The sequence below is a fragment of the Apteryx rowi genome, unplaced genomic scaffold, assembly GCF_003343035.1.
Source record: "Apteryx rowi isolate R43461 unplaced genomic scaffold, aptRow1 scaffold_242, whole genome shotgun sequence".
In the NCBI taxonomy this organism is placed as follows: Eukaryota; Metazoa; Chordata; class Aves; order Apterygiformes; family Apterygidae; genus Apteryx; species Apteryx rowi.
Window position 1 is genome coordinate 1,298,886 of NW_020448775.1, and position 21,097 is coordinate 1,319,982.

Consider the following 21,097-nt stretch of genomic DNA (forward strand, 5'->3'; position numbering starts at 1 on the left):
AAAAGAAGAGAGGAGCTCAGGAAAAAAGGTCATGGAAAGCATGGGTGAGAAAAGGGCCAGATTCAGAACCAAAAATGGCTAGGAATATGGCAGTGCAACACAAAACATTCACATTTGTATACTGTGCAAATTCAAGCTTCAAATTAAGCGAACGGTAGCTCCAGAAGCCATGAAGCTCCTGCAGCAGCTGCTACTTTCCCGGCAAGTATGATAGAAAATGAAATACAATAACCACATGGACTTAGCCAGGACCATTTAGTTTGGTGAAGAGCTTTCACACTACTCATCACCACAGCAAGCTGCACGCCTGCTGTTTGGGGGCAGTTCGAAAGATGGATGTTCAGTGAGGTTCAAACTTCTCATAATGCTTACTTTTCATAATTCTACAGAATGAACAAGTGTATATTCCTGCATGCCCAGACCACCTTTTTCCCCTTCAAATGACTTAGGGATGATAGGTTATGAAAAATTCCCAAAACAGACCATGCAGTTTCTGGAATGTATGTTTATGAATCATATGGAATGATGGCTTTACTTTCAAGTTAGTATATAAATACCTTATATCACTTTATCAATTCTGATTCCATTAATTTAATCCAATTAAAGAAAAAAAAAAGATACATACTTTTTGTAGTAACTGTCATAAGTGCTGCCTTGAGATGTTCCATTTCAACTTTTATATTGTGTATAAAAACTTATTTCCAGTGGCTAAAAACACCTGTTTCATATATTTGCATCTAATTGCTTGTCCCTAGCACATATAATCCTCTTTCTATAATAACCAACTGAACAATGTAGAAGGGTAAATAATGCCAGATTTTAAAGACAGCTAGAATACTATATAGGGCAGCTGTTTTAGTGATGATTAGGGAAGATTACAATTTTTTTTGGGGGGGGGAGGGAGGGATTATTAGGAAAGCTCAAAAGAACATGTAAATAACACCTAAAGAGACAAGAGAAGGATGTCACAATCAGAAGACCCCATTACAAACAAAGATATCACCAAAAAAAGGAGAACAGATTCTTAGCACCTTGCTAGTCTACAGGGAAAATAAAAATACAGAGCGGAATAATGGTCTGAAGCTGTAATGGTTACATAAATATATCAAGGGCTTTCAAAGGCATCATAGTAAAACATGAAAAGAATGCTTAACTTGTTGGCCGGGGACCAGAACAGTAAGGATGAGACAGTGTTATTTTCATGAGCTAAGGATGACTGCATAACTCCAAAGCGAGGGAATGAACAAAAGCCACAAGTGGGCTGGACTTAGTCATCCCTACCAAATGAAAACAAAGTGTTTTATTCTTTATATCAAGCTAGAGGGTATCTGTAGGGTAATGTGAAGTATAAATATTTAGCTGTACTTACAATAACTGCTCACGTTATTACTATGGTTCTGGGGGGGGGGGGGAAATTACGTAATATAACTGATACAATTCAGAGGTGCCCACGACGGTGCTGCAAATAAGAACACTCTCTTTTTCCAAGTGGCCAGTTTGGATGACTCCAGTAAATTCTCCCAACATCATATTCCTCCTTTTTAAAATTAATATAATGTAATGTAAAATTAATGTAACGCAACCTTATTTTGCGCTGCTCCAGCAGTGCTAGAGAACCAGAAAACACTCCTGTTGGGCAGCTGACCATTCTTCCATATGGGGAAACCCTAGGCTGGCAACGAGCTGGCTCCTTCCCAGACTCCAGCGGGATAGGGGTAGTCTATGTGAATGCAAGCACGCCTGAAAGGTACTGGGGTCCAGTGCGCTCCGAACAGTTCACTAGCTGCCCTAATCATGCGTAGGTGAGGCAAAGCAGGTATCTGAACCATCATTAAGTGTAGCTGAGCTTTTACACTGAAATATCTGTACCACACCAACCAAGACACAACAGGTCATGTATTATTGTACTACAATAATTCATGAAACAAAAAGCTAAATAGATCCCTTCCCATTTTGGCAGTTCACCAGTCATGCTACGTCCAGTACACTGGATTTTTAGAATTTTTAAACCTACAAAAATTCAGCCCAACTATTTCAGAAACTTGATAAGAATCAATTCTCTGATGCTTTTTGACCAAAAGTCAAATCAGCTGTTTCAGATTAAAACAAAAATGTTGCTTGTATTTTAACTATAACTTCTCACTACAAAAGATACTTAATGTGCTATGAAAGCATTCTTTTACATTTGGAAAAACACCATCCACTTTAGGTCTCAAAATACTTTATGAACATTGATAAGTAATTATTTACAAGACCTGAATAACACAGTAAACTAATTAAGACCATTTTGTTTTTTGGTAAACTGAGGCCCAATCCAAACATGCAACTTCCTTAAGGTCCCACAAGAACAATTAGGAGTTTAATGCAGACCCCCTAATCCCAGTCTTCTATATTAAACACGTGAGCAAGAAAAACCTTTAGTTATTTGCTAGCGATATAAAACATTTTCCAGTGTGTTACCATCTTTTCGCATGTAGTATCAGGTAATATGGGCATGCAGCCTCACTGTTTTTTTCCAAGTCATAAATGATGAAAGGGTAAAACCCATACAAAAATTAGGAAAATACACTTAGCAGCCAACACAAGCAACACATAGGAAGTGCTGTAGGCAATTGGGTTTAGAAGTATAAACATCACATTAGTAGACCCATGAGATAGCATGATGTAGCTACACCTGGAGAGTCACTCTCCTATTCCCCTCCCAAACCACTAATGAAAACAAGTCTGAGGCCAAAATGTGAAGATTCAACTGTACAACATCATTTTTGGTCTCAAAGGCTAACTACATCAAGCAGACATAAAATAAGCTGGATTCACTTCAGCCAAAATATGTTTCCACTTGAAACAAGATCAAATTCTGTCTAGAAGACCTTGGGTTTTTACTAGATGCTGTAAATCTGTTCAGCAGCTGTGGGTGGCACCAGTTTCACAATAAACTGGACTATGGAATAAGTAGGAAAAGTCCTAGGTAAAATAACTGAAAGCTGAACAATAAAGCAATCATCAATCATTCATAGCCATTTCCTGTAGGAAACATATGCCCCTATTATCTGAATATCGCAGTGAAATATTCACATTAGCATCTGGCTCGCATAATACCAAGCATTTTCATTAGCTAATTATCTTCAAAAAACTACAACAATCCTTTTCCCAAGAAAACTGGTTAAATAACAACCCGTTAAATTCAGAAACAAAACCACAGAAAATGTCCTAATATTGGATCGTAAAACAAAGGTAAACGTCTACATCTCCGTATCTGTCAGCATGCAGAGGTCTCCAGCAGCTGTTCTAACAGTCGGTAATTTTACCCCATAGTAACATGGGCAGGGGAAAGTCACCCATGGGTGCTCCACCCAAATTATAATACCATTCACTGGAACATAGGAAAGGCAGACTCCGGGGTGGTCAGTCTGTGGCCGGGGTCAACCTGAACACCACACAAATTTTGCTGCAACAAAGCAACCCACTAAAGGGGTCGCATCTAATTGAAATTAGGTGAAGCTGGGTGTTTGATACTAATGAGACTATAGCTTGCTGACCATAGCTTCTAGTAAGAACATTGCAGTTGACGACTCAATCACCCAAGGGATCACAAAATACAAAATACACATTTTCCAGTCACAACCCTGCAAATACCACTGACTGTGCAGAACTCCCTCATGAGACTACTACTGTCACATAACCTAGGCTGATCTGAGGAGCAGAGCTAAGGCCTACCTCTGCATCCCTTTTCTGAGCCATCCTCTGCTCACCCCTACCCCCCCTTGCTATACATTCCCACTCTTCTCACTCTTCCAGAATAACTTCACTATCACCAGTCCTTAACCTGGACTAACCAGAATGATCTAGAGTAATTATTATCAACTACTATTGAAAGGTTTCTAGGCTAAAACAGGTCATTTTGGCAGAACCAGTGCAGAAAGCAACTACATATGAAATCATGCATGCATACTTGGGGAAAGAGGAGGGAAGAGGCCAAGCAGAGGAGCAGGCTTGGACAATAATTCCTTAATCTGGCTCAGCTGCATTTCATCTGACTACAGCCTCAGTATCCTGATACTAAAAGGTGGAGCTTCTGTGAAGACTTCCAAGTGCAGTTCTGTCTATCTCACTAGAATAACAATCCTGAGCTTGGGCTGAATAAATCATGGGAAAAAAGAGAACTTGAAATACCCTGCAGTTGTGAAAGCCATGTATATTATACATATGGCTCCCAAAAGGGAAAAAAAAACAAACCAGAGACAAGCATATAACTCAAGTTCAGCAGAAAACTCTGTCTGTCTGGCAGCTGTGCCARGTTTGGAAGAAATAATGCATGATTTCAAAATACTACTTTTCAATACAATTCTTCACACAAGAATTCTTCACAATTGCTTTCAGTGCATGCAGGAAAAAAAAATGCTGTCAACATAAACAGTGCCAGAGAACTGAAATTTAAACAGGATCATCAAYATGTCAATACAGCTTTCCAAACTGTTAGGAGAAAGCTATGGATCAACTTTACAATGTGCAGTCTGTCTAATCTGCTCACAACCTCCAACAGGGATGTAAAATTCACACAGACTCCAAACACCCAGTTCTCCCACAGAGAACTGTATCCAAGATTACAACTGACTTTTTTGGTTTGTTGCCAGTAGCCCAAGTTCCTACTCTGCACTTTTTATTTTCTAAAATTTTTCAAACAGATTGTAATCTTACCAATAAACATGTGCTTTCTAGGGCCACTTTCCTGCTCCCTAAGCAGTATCCATGACATGGAACACCTTCAAAAAGGGTCAGATGTAGTTTGGATAAGTTAAGGACATGTTGCAAGGAATCCCTGATAGGGCTGCAGTAACTTGTGTGCTCCACGGTCCTCAGTCCCCTCTAGATGGAGTCCACTAGCTGCTCTAAGGAGTGGTGAATACTATCCAGGACTCTGTTCAGTCCTTTGACAGTACTCCGCTTTTATTTCTTTGACTTTTCCTCTGAAGGAGCTTCATGATTTGTGGGAGGGAGGGATCATTATCAGGTTGTTCTTCAGAAGAAACTTATCAATAAACCTTTCTGCTTTACCTTGTCCTTACTCGGCCTCACAACATCATCGGAACACACAGACCTCACAATATATGTGGACTGAAAAAAGGACCTATTCACTAAGAGTAAATATTGAGCTCTCAGCCACTACTGGCTTCACTTTGTGAAAATTATAAGGCTGAACTTCTGAAAGATTCGTTCCAAATCTGCTTACGTCAGGAGGGACAGAAAAGACTATCCTTTGAACCCTGAGCTGAATATAAGTACACCCCATCATAGCCACAGAAAATGACCTTCCCTGTACTGAAAAGATTTATTAGCTCCACTTTTTAAGATCTGAAAAATCAGATCTTAATTTAGTCTTACCAAGCACGTGCTTCATGTTCTCAGGCTCTGCTACTCTCTCTGCTCATGCTGGATGAATACATCTGAGCAAGTTAGGTTAGAAGGACTCCAAAAATAAGTCAACGTTTTTCAAAACAGAAGTGTATTTGTTGCCCTGATGCTGTACAAAGAAAGAGAAGAATGACAATGCCTGATAGCTTAATGCAAAACTTTGTTGACATATTTGACATTTGGGTTAAAATAGTTATATGTCTTTTCTATTAAGATACAGAGACACCTAATACTAAAAGAAAATATTTGCATTAGAAAGAAAACATGAAAAGATTCTTCAACAGTTGGACTCTTTTCTTGTTTGCAAGAATGTTTTACAGGCCAGTCAATCAATTACCAAATCATAGCAGGGAACAAAACAGGACTTTGAGGACCACTATTCAAATCAACAATGCCTATATCCTTACTATAAGTACAGAGTAATCCATTACTTCTCTGTAGCAGTACCAGACTACTTAACTTCCTATGCTGGCCAGTAAAAACTACAAAGCTCCTCTTCATTTTCCCTCATTCGTCTTTTAGCTGGGGAATAGTGGCCTTATACTGTCTGTTCTTCCCCTTATGCCATTTCCTATGAAGGGTATAGCTTGTGGAAGGAAATAAAAAGGTGCTTTACACCCAGATAGGTGCATAAGGCAAACAATGATCTAGCCCTACACATGCTATATATTACAAAGCTGTTATGCTTGCTCTAAGTGCTTTTTCTTTTTTCTTTTCTTTTTTTTTTTTAATACCATATGGTACTATTTATCTTTGTGGGTACAAATAAAAATAAAGACTTCTTGAAACCACATTTGATTTATTCCTGACCTCTGTAAAATAGTAATAGAAAATACCGTCAAACCACTAGCATGGAATTTGAATAATGTGTATTCTGCATTCTGACTTCTCTCTCTCACACACACACATCCCTATATTAAAGAATTTAGGACAAGAAAGAAAGAATCATGTTGAAGTCATGTTGCAACTGTTACAAAAACCCGCTACCCAAAAGTGTTCACAAATTATATTGTCCTAAATTGAACAATAAATAGTCTCAAAGCACTGACAAAGGCTTCAGTTTAAGATGATGGGCCAGAGGACAACGAAAGCTAGGAGCATCTTAGAGGAAAAAAGCATAGTGTTCCAAAAAGCCAAAGTGGTGACTTATTCTTTTGGCACAAGCTGCTGCAACACATAGCCAATTAACAGTACTAACAACAGTTACTAGTAGCTGCTATCTCCAAAGGAATGGGAGGGGGGGGCAGAGGAGGATGGAGGGGGACAAGAGAAGTAAGTTCCTATTGCACTAGAAAACATACTTAAAGCCAGGTGCTGACTCTTCAGATGTTTACAAATCAGAAAGTGTTTTCAGAATTGGATCATAAACTATTAAGGTTCTTCATCAAGGAAGCAAATTACTCATGAATCCACAATATTTTAAAGCACTGTAGCTGAATACTCATGCTATCATAAAGTGCTTAGATCACTTCAAATGGGCACATGGGAAATTTGTGATGCTCAATTTATGGTTAGTTACTAATGTAGCGACATTTTGCATTAATGAAACTCCTGATGTGCATTAATTACTATACTAGCTAGTAACATTTTTGTGCCTATTAGTTTGTTAATAAGTAGAATAAAAATAATCATGAATAACTTGCATGAGTAGGGAAATGCAAGCCACAGCTCATTTGCATTTAGAATAAACAGACTATATTAAGAAACCATGCAGTTTCTCACCAGTATCTCTTGTGCATGAGAAGATGCCATTAAAAAACGCATCAGCACATCTGAGTTCCTAGAAATGAACTTACCTTGGAGTCCCTAGAAATCGCTGTGATCTCAGTTGTTCAGCCACATACAAAGAAGCTGCTGTTGCCAGTAGTTCCCTTCTCTCAAGATCTGTCAACTTGTGTCCTAGTTTCCAAAAAGCAGTTTAAAAAAATATTAGATACCACAGAACAACACATTGCTTACACAGACACAAATAGAAACAACCACCAGTGAAGACACTGTTTAGTCCTTATAGATGAAACCTACATTCTTCCCCTAAATTATGACGAGGCTTAGCATAGCAGACGCTCTGAGTTTCAGAGTTTAAATTGCGTGTTTTCATACAGATCAGCCCTACTGTTAACACTAGTATCTCTGTTAAAAACAATTTGACAAGTGAAAGAAAAAAAATTAAATGATGCCACAGCATCTTGTTTTCGTTACTGAAATGTCACTGGTTGACATATTGGGCCTCATGCTGGTAAGGAATCCATCTGTACATTAGAACTTATTTAAAATATATGGCATTCTTTCTCAGTACTTTGCCTTGCAAGGCTACAGATCGTCCAAGCAAAAGGGATAATACAATAGTATAAACCACAGAAATATATAGGGATGAAACTACTTGCCAGCCCCAGGTCACTTAGTATCATTTGTGACTAATGAGTCCAAGTCATACCTGGCACTTTCTAAGCAGAAAAATGGCACGAACACCATGCTTAAAGTAGCTGACAATTTAAAGACAGGCAAACTAATAAAGGTTTGGTCAAAAAGGCACAAACTAGGCTGACTGCAGGTAGGTTTTTTTCCTAGCCTGGTCTTGTTTCAGATGGTCAAGGTTGATGAGAAATTCAGTAATCCACTTAGCAGACTAAAAGACAGAGGACAGTGACAGAACTTTGGTCTCCCCTCTTTTAGGTCAGAAACTCAACAACAGACAAAGATTTGGTATAAGAAGCTAGCAAATAGGTGGACAAGACTGGTGTCACCACAGAAGTAGGAGGGTCAAAACTGACATTACAGGAAGCAAAAGGGCAAGTAAATCAGTCAATCTGTAAGGCAGTGATAGGAAGTTAAAGTTGATGTACAAGAGGACAAGAAATGCAAAGATGAACTGTCATGGAGAAAAAAGAGGCAAGCTTTATCTACAGGAGAGACATTATGCACCGATGAAAGCAGAGGAAGTAGAATATATCAYGGGTGTTTCAAAAGCCAGAAAGGAGGATAGTGTAATAATTTAAGTAAAAAAGGATGAAGGTAAGAATGAAAGATTTAGCTGAACTTAGTTACAAACACAGCTCTCAATGTGCTTTATGCAGCTGCTGTCTGCGTCAGCAGACCTTCATGTGGACATTTCACAACAAATGCCATTTATGGCAGGTACAGACTTCAACATAAAGGGATGAGAGAAGTGGAGAAGGTTCAGAAAGCTGTATTTCCCTGAGTAGCTCTGCCCAGTGAGGCACATTTGCTTCCAGTCATGCAGTAAAGAAGCTGTTACATGGTTCTCTTCTACATCTCCACTCTCCCAATCGTCTCAGCACTGCTGTATGCAATGGTAACTCCCTGCTGCTGATCATTAATGAGTAACAACTTCAGTAGCATAAAATAAGACTAATACAATCCTCGGGAAAACCCAGAATGGAGACCTCTGAAAGAGGCTTTACAGTAACGGTGCAAGAGCACAATTTCAAAACAGAATGCCTTCTGCACAGGTTCCGATTTGAGAAATGCATTGAGGACTGTGTTCTAATCATTTGACTGGGCACATCAAATGTGGATAGATAAATATAATGGTTAGAGTCCACCTCAGCAACACAATCATGATGATGCAAACACCCTCATCACAGTTCCAGCTAGCAGTACAAAGGAGCTGTCACAGGCCAAAAAATGTAAATTTAAAGATAACAAAAGCCAACAAATCTGCATCAATTTATTTTTAATTTAGTCCATATTAAAATATGCTGGCTAAAAATTACTGCAGCTTCCTTTGTTCAATGTTTATTATTTCTTTATCTGCCTTGAAATGGAAGCTGTCTTCACTTTAACAAACACATGCAGAAATAAAACTTCTGAAAGGCTGAGGAACTAGCTTAAAAAACAAACTTGATCTTTCTTTTGCCAGTTACTAGAAAAACTAATTGCAAAGTGAAAGTCAAGAACTCTAAACTTCTGTACTGTTTAGATATACATGAGCATTGTATAATTATATAACACAATGAGCATTAACTCCCTGGTTCTGAAGTGTGTCATTTTTCCAGTTGTTTGCATTCAATTAAGTAGTTCTGCGATCTTTTTTCCACAAGGCAGTATCTAAAATTGATAATTTGTTTACATGCCTCAGCCCAAGAGTTCAGCTATAGGTAAATGAAGAAAGGTATCCTAAAACCTTTCCTTTTCAGTCACCCTAAAAGCCATGACATGTCTGTGTGACCAAAACTGCATTTTGGCAGGTGGGAAGTTGCTCCCACAAGCACTGGTAGTGTCAACTCATATTCAAGAACAAGGAAAAACTAGAAAGATCCCAATTTGAAGGTTTTATTGCATGACCTTCGTTTTGGATGAAATCAATAACTGCTTTTGCACTTGCTGCGCTGCAAAAACTATTTTCTCCCTCTATCTTCAATAAAAATCAAACTCTGAACAGTGAACAAAGGCCAATAATTTGAAACAGGTTAACAACCAAGAGTTACATTCACCTCTTCATTATCAAAGACATGAAAAAAATGTTTATCCACTTTCTATTTGTTGCTGTTTGCATTAGTTGTGGAAAAGATTTGGCAAACAGAAAACCAATCATGACTGTGGTGTCCAATGTGAGCAACTTGGATTTATTTTCCTAAGTCTAGGAGATAGCATAAAGTGTTAATAAGAGCACACAAAAATTACGATTTGGACTTAAGCTCTTTGGCAATGAATATGCAATCATACCACTGAATGTCCTTAGCATAACTTTAGAGACATACTTCAGAAGTTTGATTAAAGGCTTCCCAAAGTTTGCAGTTTACATTTATTATACAAGAAAGACTGCTGTCAATACTGTCTTAGTTTTCTGAAGTCCACTCCCACTCCCCTTGTCTTCTGCTCTTGCTCTTCTTCTATGCTCAGTAGGCTTTTAAACATTTTTAAAATTTCAGTTACATTACTAAACTGGGAACTCTACAAATGCCCTAGATAATGATACCTTTGTTTCACATCAAGTACTTCACATCAAGTATTTTACTTTACAACCCACCCCTCGGGATTTCAACTGGATGTCTTGAGGTATATGGTAATATTCATCGTAATAACACCACAGCCTTTGGTGTTCACCACGCAGAAGAGAGCTCTGAAAAGCAACGAAGCTACCTCTGAAGTATTCTTCCAGGCATTGCCTTGATAGGAAGTGAAATGAGTAAGCAGCAAGGGTTCCCCAGCTTCCAAAGTGGAAAGTTGTATCACTGCCCTTTCCTACCCTCATTGTTGCATATTGCAGACTCCTGGACTGTATGAAGATTTCATCTCCACCAAAAAATGTAAATCAGTTCCCAAATATCTTTACCAAAACTAGGATATACTTCTGCATCCTCAGTATCATCACTGAGCCAAATTATATAATGTGAACATAAAACAGAATTAATGGCTATAAAATTAAGTCACAGCAAAAGTAGTGGAAGCATTGTTGCTCACATTATTTAAGACTAGACTGTACATATCTATGACAACTAAATGGCAGAACCCTGAACTGGAAGGAAGACAAGAAAGAAGTATTTCTTTCTCATTTCCCTGATGTTATGATTGCTTAAATCAATATTATCCCAGTATCCCCCAAGCTGAGTCAAAAAGGTTCATGCAATTACTTTACATAACCAACTTCAAATTAAATTACATAAAAGGTCATTTTTCCCATAACAATCTCATTTGCATTTTGTCCTAGAAATGTGTTTCCTACTATCAATTACAGAAGGGGGGGGGRAAAAAACACACAACCAAGCCCTGGTTATGTGCCCAGGCCTGTTACTTAATACTTGACAAGTGACTGTTTTCTGACTGGGAAGAACAAAAATTAAAAGCAAAATGAGTAATATAGAAAGTACAATACAATCCAGGTTCATATCAATGCAGGAAATGTTTACATTTTATTTAGGTTCTGTTCTGGTTTTAGTTTTTCCCCAATGGATTTTGAAGCAGGCTGTCACAGGTGGCATGGATATCAAGTTAAGTTGAGGCTGAAAAAGTTGGATGTTATTAGAGGTTTTAATTCCTCTTTAAGTCCAGCTGAGCTCTGCTTCATCCAGAAGGCCATGGTAAAATACAGACAATATTGGTCTGCACATGCAATTACAAACTGTTCAGAATATAGGAGAAGAGAAGTATCTCTCTGTTAAAGCTGGTGACCATTTGTGAGAGGGATGCTATTGGAATACAGAAAGGAAATCTCTGTTATTTTGAAGCTTAAAGGGATTGCTGACAGACCAAAAAAACGTTTCTTCTTTCCCAGGGGAAAAAAGAAATTCAACTAAGCTGTCTGTTAAGACAGGTTTTATGGCCCAGTAGCTTCATAAAATGGAGATAAAGCATAGGTTCTAGTGCGGGGAAGATGAATGGAATTCAGTTAATAGCAACCATCCTCTCCCTTCCAACATTAACACAGCTAGAGGCAGCAACGTTCCCCCATCCCACTAATAACAAAAATCTCCAGACTTAAGTCATTTCCAAAGTCTCAGTTCACCTAAAAAGTACTTTAATTCATAACAYAATCATGGAATCACTCAGGTTAGAAAGGACCTGGGGAGGTCTCTAGTCCAACCCCTGCTCCTGTTCAAAGCATTCTCAACACTGAATTTAAACCAGATTGCTCAGAGCTTTGTCCACCTGGGTCTTGAAAACCTACAAGGATGGCAGCTCCAAAACCTCTCTGGGCAACCTGTCCCAGTGCATAATTATCCTCAGAGTGATTCCCCTCCACCTTATATTCATTTCAAAGCACCCCTGTTTCAACTTATGATCATYGTCTCTTGTTCTTCTGCTGTGCACCTCACTAAAGAGCCTTGCTCCATCTTCTTGGCAACCTCCTCAGAGGTACTGGGAGGCTGCTGTTAGGTCAGCCCTCATAGGTGGTGTGCTCCAGCTCCAAACCCCTAACCGACCTGGTGGCTCTCCACTGAACTCACTGAAGTTCGACATCTTTTTTGTATGGGGGAGGGGGACAAAGCTGGATGCAGTATTCAGAGGTGGTCTAGCGAGTCCTGAATAAAGCAGAGTAATCACTTCCCCTAATCTATAAAACTATCACAGACACAATGTATCTACAAGTCTTCACTTCATGCATACTCTCTGGAGCCAATACACAATTACAGGAAAGAGACAAGCTTCCTCTTTCTTCCTTTCTGTATTAGAAATCAACTAAAATTATGAATTATCCATGAGAAATTCTGCTCTTCCTCTCTGCCAAATGAGATAAACTTGCTAGAAGAGGGAAAAGTAAAGGATGCCCTTTCCTTTGCTCCCTGTGTTTTGGTATGGCCTTTGTGATAATCTCTTGGAAAATGCCCTATTTCTCATTTGCACAGGATGTCTCTCCCAGTGAGACTGACCAAGCACGAGACATCATTCAATAAACAGGAAGTGTGGCCATTACAAAACTATCTCAATATTAAAGAAGATATCCAGGAAATGATGGATGAACTGCGAAAAAGACTGAGCCAAAAAGAGTAAGCCAGGAGGGTAACAGCCTAAGGATCCATGAGCTTGATTTTGTTCTTTGTCAAAGATTCCTCTTGGATCTTTGTGAAAATAGGGCTATTTCCTGGGTCTATATTTGTCACAAGAGAGGTTAGGAGGCAAAGAGGAATTTCAGGCTGCTTGAAAGCTGTACAAGGACAATACTGACATTTGTCAGACAATATTGTCTGACAATACTCTACTTAGTAGTATRGACTAACTCCTGCATGCTTGGCAACCATTTTTATTCTCTGAGCAAGGTGCTTTGCAGCCAGGCTAAGACATGTATTTCTGTCATCTAACCTAATCAGTGCTGCTAGACCCACACTCAGATCTGGAGTACTGTGTCCAGTTCTGGGCTCTCCAGTACAAGAGAGACATGGCACTACTGAAGCAAGTCCAGCGAAGGGCTACAAAGATGATTACGGGACTGGAGCATCTCTCTTATGAGGAAAGGCTGAGAGAGCTGGGCCTGGTTAGCCTGGAGAAGAGATGACTGAGGGGGGATCTTATCAATGTATACAAATATCTGAAGGGAGGGTGTCGAGAGGATGGGACCACACTCTTTTCAGTGGTGCCCAGCAACAGGACGCAAGGCAACAGGCACAAACTGAAACACAGACAGTTCCATCTGAACATGRGAAAAAACTTCTTCACTGTGAGGGTGACAGAGCACTGGAACAGGTTGCCCAGAGAGGCTGTGGAGTCTCCTTCTCTGGAGATATTCAAAACACACCTGGATGCAATCCTGTACAGTGTCCTCTAGGTGACCCTGCTTGAGCAGGGGGGTTGGACTAGATGATCTCCAGAGGTCCCTTCCAACCTCAGCAATTCTGTGATTCTGTGAAAATAACTGTTTCAATTTTATTGTGTGTTATTAAAAAGCTAAGTATGTGTATACACACAAACATTTGAAAAAACCTGAAAGACTAATTAGAGAACAGGTAAGTCTATAAATAAAAGAATAACAATCAGAAGCAACACCTCCCAAGAAGAAAGAAACATTCCCAAGAGGAACAAACCTTTAAAACCATCAGGGTAGACTTCAGGAAGAAATTTAGTGCTGATATCTCCTTGAACAAAGCGTGGATGGATGATCACTTCTCGCAGTAAAGAAATATTGTGAGTCACACCTAAAAACAAAACAGCAGAACAAAATCAGGAAAACACATTAACCACAAGCTACTGTAGGAAATTACTTTTTAAAATACAAAGTCTCACCTTCATAGACTAAATACTTGTCCACAGCTTACACACCATAATATTGATATAATCAATATAGATTTAGCAGCCCTGCTCCATTCCTGCCTCAAGATACTTTGAAGCACTCAGTTTAATTAGTAAGCCTTTAAAATATTCACCTCACCAAGCCTGATTCAAAAACCTAGTAATTCAATGATGACAAATGCAGCCAGAGGCTTTTGATTCAGTCCAAGCAGATGTAGGCAAGACCAGAGCTATCTCTGTGAAGTGACAGATGCATCATGATCATACTAAGTTGCCCAATTCCAGTGAACCCTGGCCCATCTTGTTATCCTGACACCTTATACACACTGCTGTGGAAGATATAAGCCATGTTACACCTCAATCACAGTAATGAAAGACAGTAAGAAGTTTTATCATTTATATATGATTTGTAAGTCATAAGAGACTCCTGTGGAATTTAAAAAACAAAGAAAGCTCTTTTGTGCTGTGTGCACCTTTACTCAACCTTGCCCGACAAATTGTTTAACCCTCCATTCCCCCTTTAGCCCCATTCCATGACCCTGCTGGGCACACAGCTTAAAAAAACCTAAAACAAACAACCTCTCACCAAAATAAAACAAAAAACTTTAATTAAAAAAATGATTCCTGATACAGCCCTTGTAGCTATCTTTATCATTTAATTCCTTTGAGTATTATATTATCCATTTTTCTTTTCCTCTAAATTTTTCATCTCCTTTTGTTCCACTTTTCACCTTTTCTCCTCTCTTTTTTCCTATTTATTTTTTTCTTCTCCCTTCTTTTCTTCCCCTGCTTCTTGTGTCAACAAAGAAAGAGAATTGCTAACCAAAGCTTTCTAAAGAGATGTGGCAGATTATCATATTTGGGTAAACTAAACTAACATTCCTCAGTCTCTATCCTTCTTTATAAAACTGCTCCTGAAAGCTACACAGCTCCAAGGCTGCTGTTACTGTTAGTGTGATACTTCCACACAAAACACCGTGCAGCAAATTCTCTGACCTTCCCCACAGCTGGGTAATAAATTAATTTGCTTTCTCAAGGAGGAAAGGACTAAACCATATTCCATTTCCAGTRTAGATGGGACAAAACATAATCAGAAATAGGTGTCAGTATGAGAGAGGTAATAAGGATAGTTAACGCTGGTAAAGATGTGGAGAGATTGTGGAGTCAATAGAAGTGCTTAAAAACAGGTTAGAGAAGCACCTGTCGGGATGTAGACGTAGTTGGTCTACCTTAGTTCAGGCAGTGGGACTAGATGATTTTGAGATCCTTCCAGCTTTGTTTTTCTTTGATTTCATTGGAGCAGTGGAACTAGGTTAACGACTTCATGCTAAACTGCACTTTGCCAGATGTAGTTACAGTTTAGCACCGAGTACAGTGGTCACAATAAGTAATTTCATTGAAATATTAAACACAAAGAATTCTTTTCAGGAGGGAGCAGAGGAAAGGAAAGAAAATCCTTGAGATAAAAAAAACCCAAAACATTATCTTCTGCTTACTGAAGTACAGAAGTTTTCAAAGAGAAGATGCTTCCTCTTCAGAGAATAGCACACAGGCCATCTCTGGAAAGGACGGTTTAGGATTACGCAGATAAGAGAAAAACATCTTTATCTCAACTCTCCACTCCACTTTGGAAAGAGACTGTAACAGCAAATTTGAAGAGCCGCCATAGTTCAAGCCAAATATGACTAGAGAATAACACTGCATCATAAACGTTAAAGTTTCCTAAGAAAAGCTGAAATGGATATGCAATCCAAGAGCACAAATCATAAGTATCAGTTGAAGCTGCTGCGTCCGTTCCAGGTATGGTTAAGTGAGCAAGCTGCTATAGGAAAGAGGTTATCCCAGCCTCAACTGGGCAGTGTGCACATTCTTATCCGTCAGGAAATACAAAGTAATTCAAATTCTCTCCTCTCTGCATCAGAGGGATAGGCATCTCCAAACTACCTTGCATTTGCCAGGTGCACATGAACTTTGGTGTTGGATGCACGCAACAAAGTATAAAATGGAGAACACATCACAACCTAGCTTATCTTGTAACAATTTGTGCCCCTACATCTCTTGTAAGGCACAAGATTCTGAACTCCAGGTTTAGATATTTGCACTTAAAAGCTATTATGATTACTATAGTGATGCTGACGACTCTGGAAATTATTTGCACATTTCTGTAATTGCTCTAGTTAACAATAACAGGAATAAGAACTCACTGTAAGCTCAAGGCTCTTAATTGCAAATTGAACTATTTAGATATTTTTCCTGCAGAAACAGAGATATTACCAAAGCAAAGACACTAGCAGTACAGTGACCGTGAATTGCTGGGGTTAGAGAAGGAGATCATTTTGTGCTCCCTACTTCTTTTCCCGCTGTGTTTTTCCAGTTTAGAAGCATGAATAACATTCTTGTTATTTTATGCGCAGATCAGTTCAAACAGTTTTAAAGCTTTTTTCCCCCTACAGTCTGCTGCTGGTGTGAATTTTCAAACTCTCTGTGTGGCCGTTACCGAAACCACTTTCAGCACATGGAATCAGACTCAGACTCACTGAAACATGAAGTCATAGCTTTAAAGACTAGTTCATGAGCCATTAAGTAGCACACTACACAACCAGTTCAATGATGACAAGATGAAAATTTGACCATTTGATTAAAAGAGGATCAGCCTCCTTGCTGCTTGTGACCTAGAAAGTCATTCATGGACCTTGACTTCATAAACACAGAATTAAACCCATATTGTATCTCCACTAAAAATTATTTTTAAAGGTATTCTTATGACAAATATAACTTGAAGACAAATAAAGTCTTTATTTGGCTGCTACAAGATGGAACTATCGAAACATCAAAGTACTAACCCATCTCCCCAAATTTTCCCGTTTGAACAGTCAGTTGAAATATCACACAGATTTTCATCTTTTAAGTACAGCTTCAGGACTGTAATTAGAAGACAAAAGAGGAGCTCTTCAATGATTTCTGACTTTGACTGAATGAAGGATTTAAACACACTACAATGTGAAACCAGATCATCTCATGTTTTTCTTTCCTAAACCGCTATAAGATCCCTGGTGAGATGATGGCTGATGACAGATGACAGAGAGCTTGGTGTCTCAACTGATTGCCCCAAAAGACCTGAAATCAAAAAATACTACGTGTATCTTAATTCTTTCCAAACTACGTGCATCAGAAAAATCAGAGACTTCTACAATATTTTCAACTCTAAAATTACTTTTGTAAGTTCAACAGAGCAGAGAAGCCTAGGTGATCAGGAAGCAATGTAACAAATGTGTTCTATATATGTAAACTAAAATTTTAATATGCAACAGTTCCCCTTTAAAGTACCACGAAAGACTAACTTTATCTGTCCCCATGATTATTTGAACAATGACTGTATGGTTGATCTGCTTCTCAAAACTGAGTTGATAACTTTAGCGATGTACCTAATCACACGCTCAAAAAATAATAATAATGTACCAGCGTAATCCTTCAGAAGTCTAGAAGTTTTAGATTTGCAATTTAGCGTGACCTCTGTCAAAGTTCATAAGGTCTCCATCTGTGTGTGAGTAACTGCTAGGCTACAGAAATGTGGACCCCTAGAGCAGCTTGCTCCTGACTACCTGCTGCTTCCAAAACACTGGCCAGACATTAGCCCCACACTCTCACAGGATCAAACAGAGTCTAACAGGCAGTGCTTATTTCATGCAAAGTTAGACACTAAACTGAAGTATATTATACTTATGTTGCAGTGGTTTTCAGTGGGTATTTTTTTTTCTTTCTCTTGACTAGGTCTGCAGTCTGCCAAGAACAAAATCATGTTTGTTATCCAGAAAAGCCACAAGATTTCCAACAAACAAACAAAATCCTAAACCATATACATTTATTTCTCCTCCAGAAAACAAAATTTCAGCATGATTCTTCCACAGACTGCTGCAGAAATGCAGTTGAGGCTCTATTCTTTTTTCTAAATCAAAATATAATAAAAAGCAATAATCAATGGTCCTTGTACCTCTTTAAATTTTTCTTTCATTCCATACTGTATTTTTCATACAATATTATATCAGTAGTCTTAATCTATTGCAGATTTCAATTTTGACATACTATTTTCCAGACTATATTTGTAAAGGAGATGAGACTAATGATTAACTTCTGGAGATGTAATAAAAAGTATATTTTATATATTTTATATGTAACATATATAATCCTGAGGTTCAATTAATTTTGAAGGGAGACTGAAGCTATTGCTTAATGAACACTTGAGCACACTAAATAATTACATCATTCAACAGAGCTGAGCAGTAATCACTGTTTTGAAGAAGCCCTCACTAAAAAAAATTATAATCAGAAGAAATGAGTACACATACTGCCCACCTGTCTCTACTGTATCTTGCCTTATTTCATATTTTCTGGATTACATTTGCCTTAAAATGTTGCTAAATACACCTCAGTTTTTGTTAGCTACAAACAGCAGCCCAACTCCTATCCTGTCTTCCTATAATGCACCAAGATGAAAGTAAAGATGAAAGATGAAAATAAAATCAATTTTAGACAAAAGTTTTATACTAGATTTATGAACAGGATATCATGCCACATTTTTACTCAAAAAAAAATCAAAATAAACTTGGAATGCTAAGGCACAAAACCATAGGCAATGTTTTCACTATAAATATTTACTGACACTAAACATATTCAGTGTTGATTAGCCTTTTTACAGTATTAAACTTCTGTCATCTTGACATTTGGAAACACAAATCTGCATTTATCCATGTAAACTTAATTGGAGTCCTACATGCCTCTCTGTAGATAAACAATTCAATATAGTTAACTTGCTCAGAATTTTAAATTGTGCTAAGTGGAATAGAAAGAACTTTATTTGCATACTTACTGATTGCCAAAACAATGTGTAGAGTACAGTATTAGAGTTGTGGGKTTTTTTTTTTTAAGAAATGACAAAGCTAAATTATCACCACTCATTTTAAATGCTGAATAAGAATAAATGTTATGAATCGTATAAGGCATCCTAATTAATTTCTATGAATCAAAAAATATATATTAATCAAGCTTTACACTGAGCATTATCAAGAACTRATTATGTTATCCTCCACTTAAAACATGAACAGTATCATAGCTTTGCACAGGTAATGAAAACACCACTTTCAACATACAAACTCCTCCAAGTTTGTGATTTCGACCCTGGTGTCCACTGAGTTTGCAATTCCAAAAGTTGCTGTCATACTACTCCTTAAAACCCTACACATTCAACTATTTAATTCTGTCATTCACTTCAGAGCAGGCTATCTGCATACAGAGGTAACAAAGATCCATTACAAAAGTTAAAAAAAGGCTTTTTTAGTTTTCTAATTTTAATACACAAGCATCCACGTAATATTGTCACAAAAGATCAGTACTCCACTGATCCTCTGAGTTGAACACATTTCAATTAAAACATTAATTCTTCTGGGTATTAAAGTCTCATGCTCACAGAACTCACAAACCAGAAAAAGGGGGAAAATGAAGAAAAAGAGGTAGATAATATATGGTAACATCCTAATGTAAAACTCATTAGTTCAAACTAAATTTTGTACTGCATGTAGACTGAACCTCTTAATAAGATTAAGCAGCCCATTATCTGTGGCGTTAGCAAACACGTGTGAATGTTTGAATCAGTAGGATAATTGCAAGCAGGAGTTAAGGAGGCTTTGTCAGGAACAAGAGAAGGAAAAAGGACGGCCACCCCGCCATCACCCGTTCCTCACCCACCCCTTCGCTCCAAAGAGGAGGAACAGAACCCCAGGACCACATTATAACTAAGGGGTATAACTCAGAATGAATAACAGCACTTGTCTTTTCCTATCTCCTCAGTTTGGCACACTGCTTTCCTTACATTTTTTTCCTCTGCCATAATTCTTTTTTCTCTTTTTTGTTTAAAAAAATTCCTCTGACATGAAGCTGCATCTTATTTTGTTTCTCGCCCCCTGCACCAACGACATTACCTTCCTCTTTTACCTGACTATTCTATTCTTCAAGTGTTCTTCCCTCTTTTTGTCCCATACTGCAGTGGGCTACAACCCTTCCTGAACTACAGGCCAGGGCGCTCTACTGACATGCTGCCATTCCCAATTCCTCACCTGCAACTGGCTTAAAAAAGACAGAAGAAACAGGGGGAGAATCTTGATTCACGCCAGCATCTCTATGCTAAGCTGATGCTACCAAGCATGCTGCAATGGGCATTTCCAGAGGTTTTGAATTGCTGATACTTCAGCTGCTTTTCCTCCTCCAATTTCAATTTCCACACTGACGCACTTTGGAACGCACTCAACTCTATTGCAAAGTGTCAGAAAACATAGTGAATCTTACTGAAGTCTCAGACCTTATTGCCTCTGCTATAACAAGGGAAAAATCCACAGAAAGAGTTGTAGAGTCCGTTGCAGCACTTTTTAAAAAGCACAAACAGAAAAATGAAAGAAAAAGAAAACTTTCTTTTTTAAAAAGAAAGGAAAGCAAACACTATATGCTCTTTGCAGGAAATCTGGTTTACACATAGAGGTTGTTGTGTTCACAATACCAATGAGCCCACTGAGCATACCTGCATGTGATTACAATACAAAATGATATGAAATTTGAAATATCACTAGCACTTAGAAGTATCTTTTAAGTTAATGTATAATAGACATAGAATCATTCAGTAATCAATGATAAACAGTTCTTTGGATTTAATTAAAATTAATCGTGAAAGCCTTTGTACCTGAAAATTAGTTATTTGGGAATATATGATACAATACTAAAATGAAAGTTTCTTTTCTTTGGAAAGACAAGGCATTTTCCTCAACACGAAGCATAATATTCTTTTTTTTCCTCCAAAATAATTAGTGTGTCTGAATTGACAGTTTGCATCCTCGATCACAGAAGGCTTCAGGAAAGGAACTAAACATTACCCCCCCCCTTTTTACAGCTGCAAATACTCAGCTAACAGTGTCTGCTGCCATTGTTCTTTCYGGTCTCCGTTCACATCAGAGTC

At 38.2% G+C, this 21,097-nt stretch overlaps 1 protein-coding gene across 1 annotated transcript in view; it reads right to left on the minus strand.

The window, feature by feature from the left end:
• LOC112966437 (propionyl-CoA carboxylase alpha chain, mitochondrial-like) overlaps positions 1-21,097 on the minus strand; it is a 166,344-nt gene that overhangs the window by 132,719 nt on the left and 12,528 nt on the right. The window contains exons 5-6 of the mRNA XM_026066540.1: positions 13,893-14,003; positions 7,209-7,311 (exon numbers count right to left, since the gene is read on the minus strand). Of these exons, the coding sequence (XP_025922325.1) occupies positions 7,209-7,311; positions 13,893-14,003 (214 nt within the window). The remainder of the gene's footprint in view (positions 1-7,208; positions 7,312-13,892; positions 14,004-21,097) is intronic.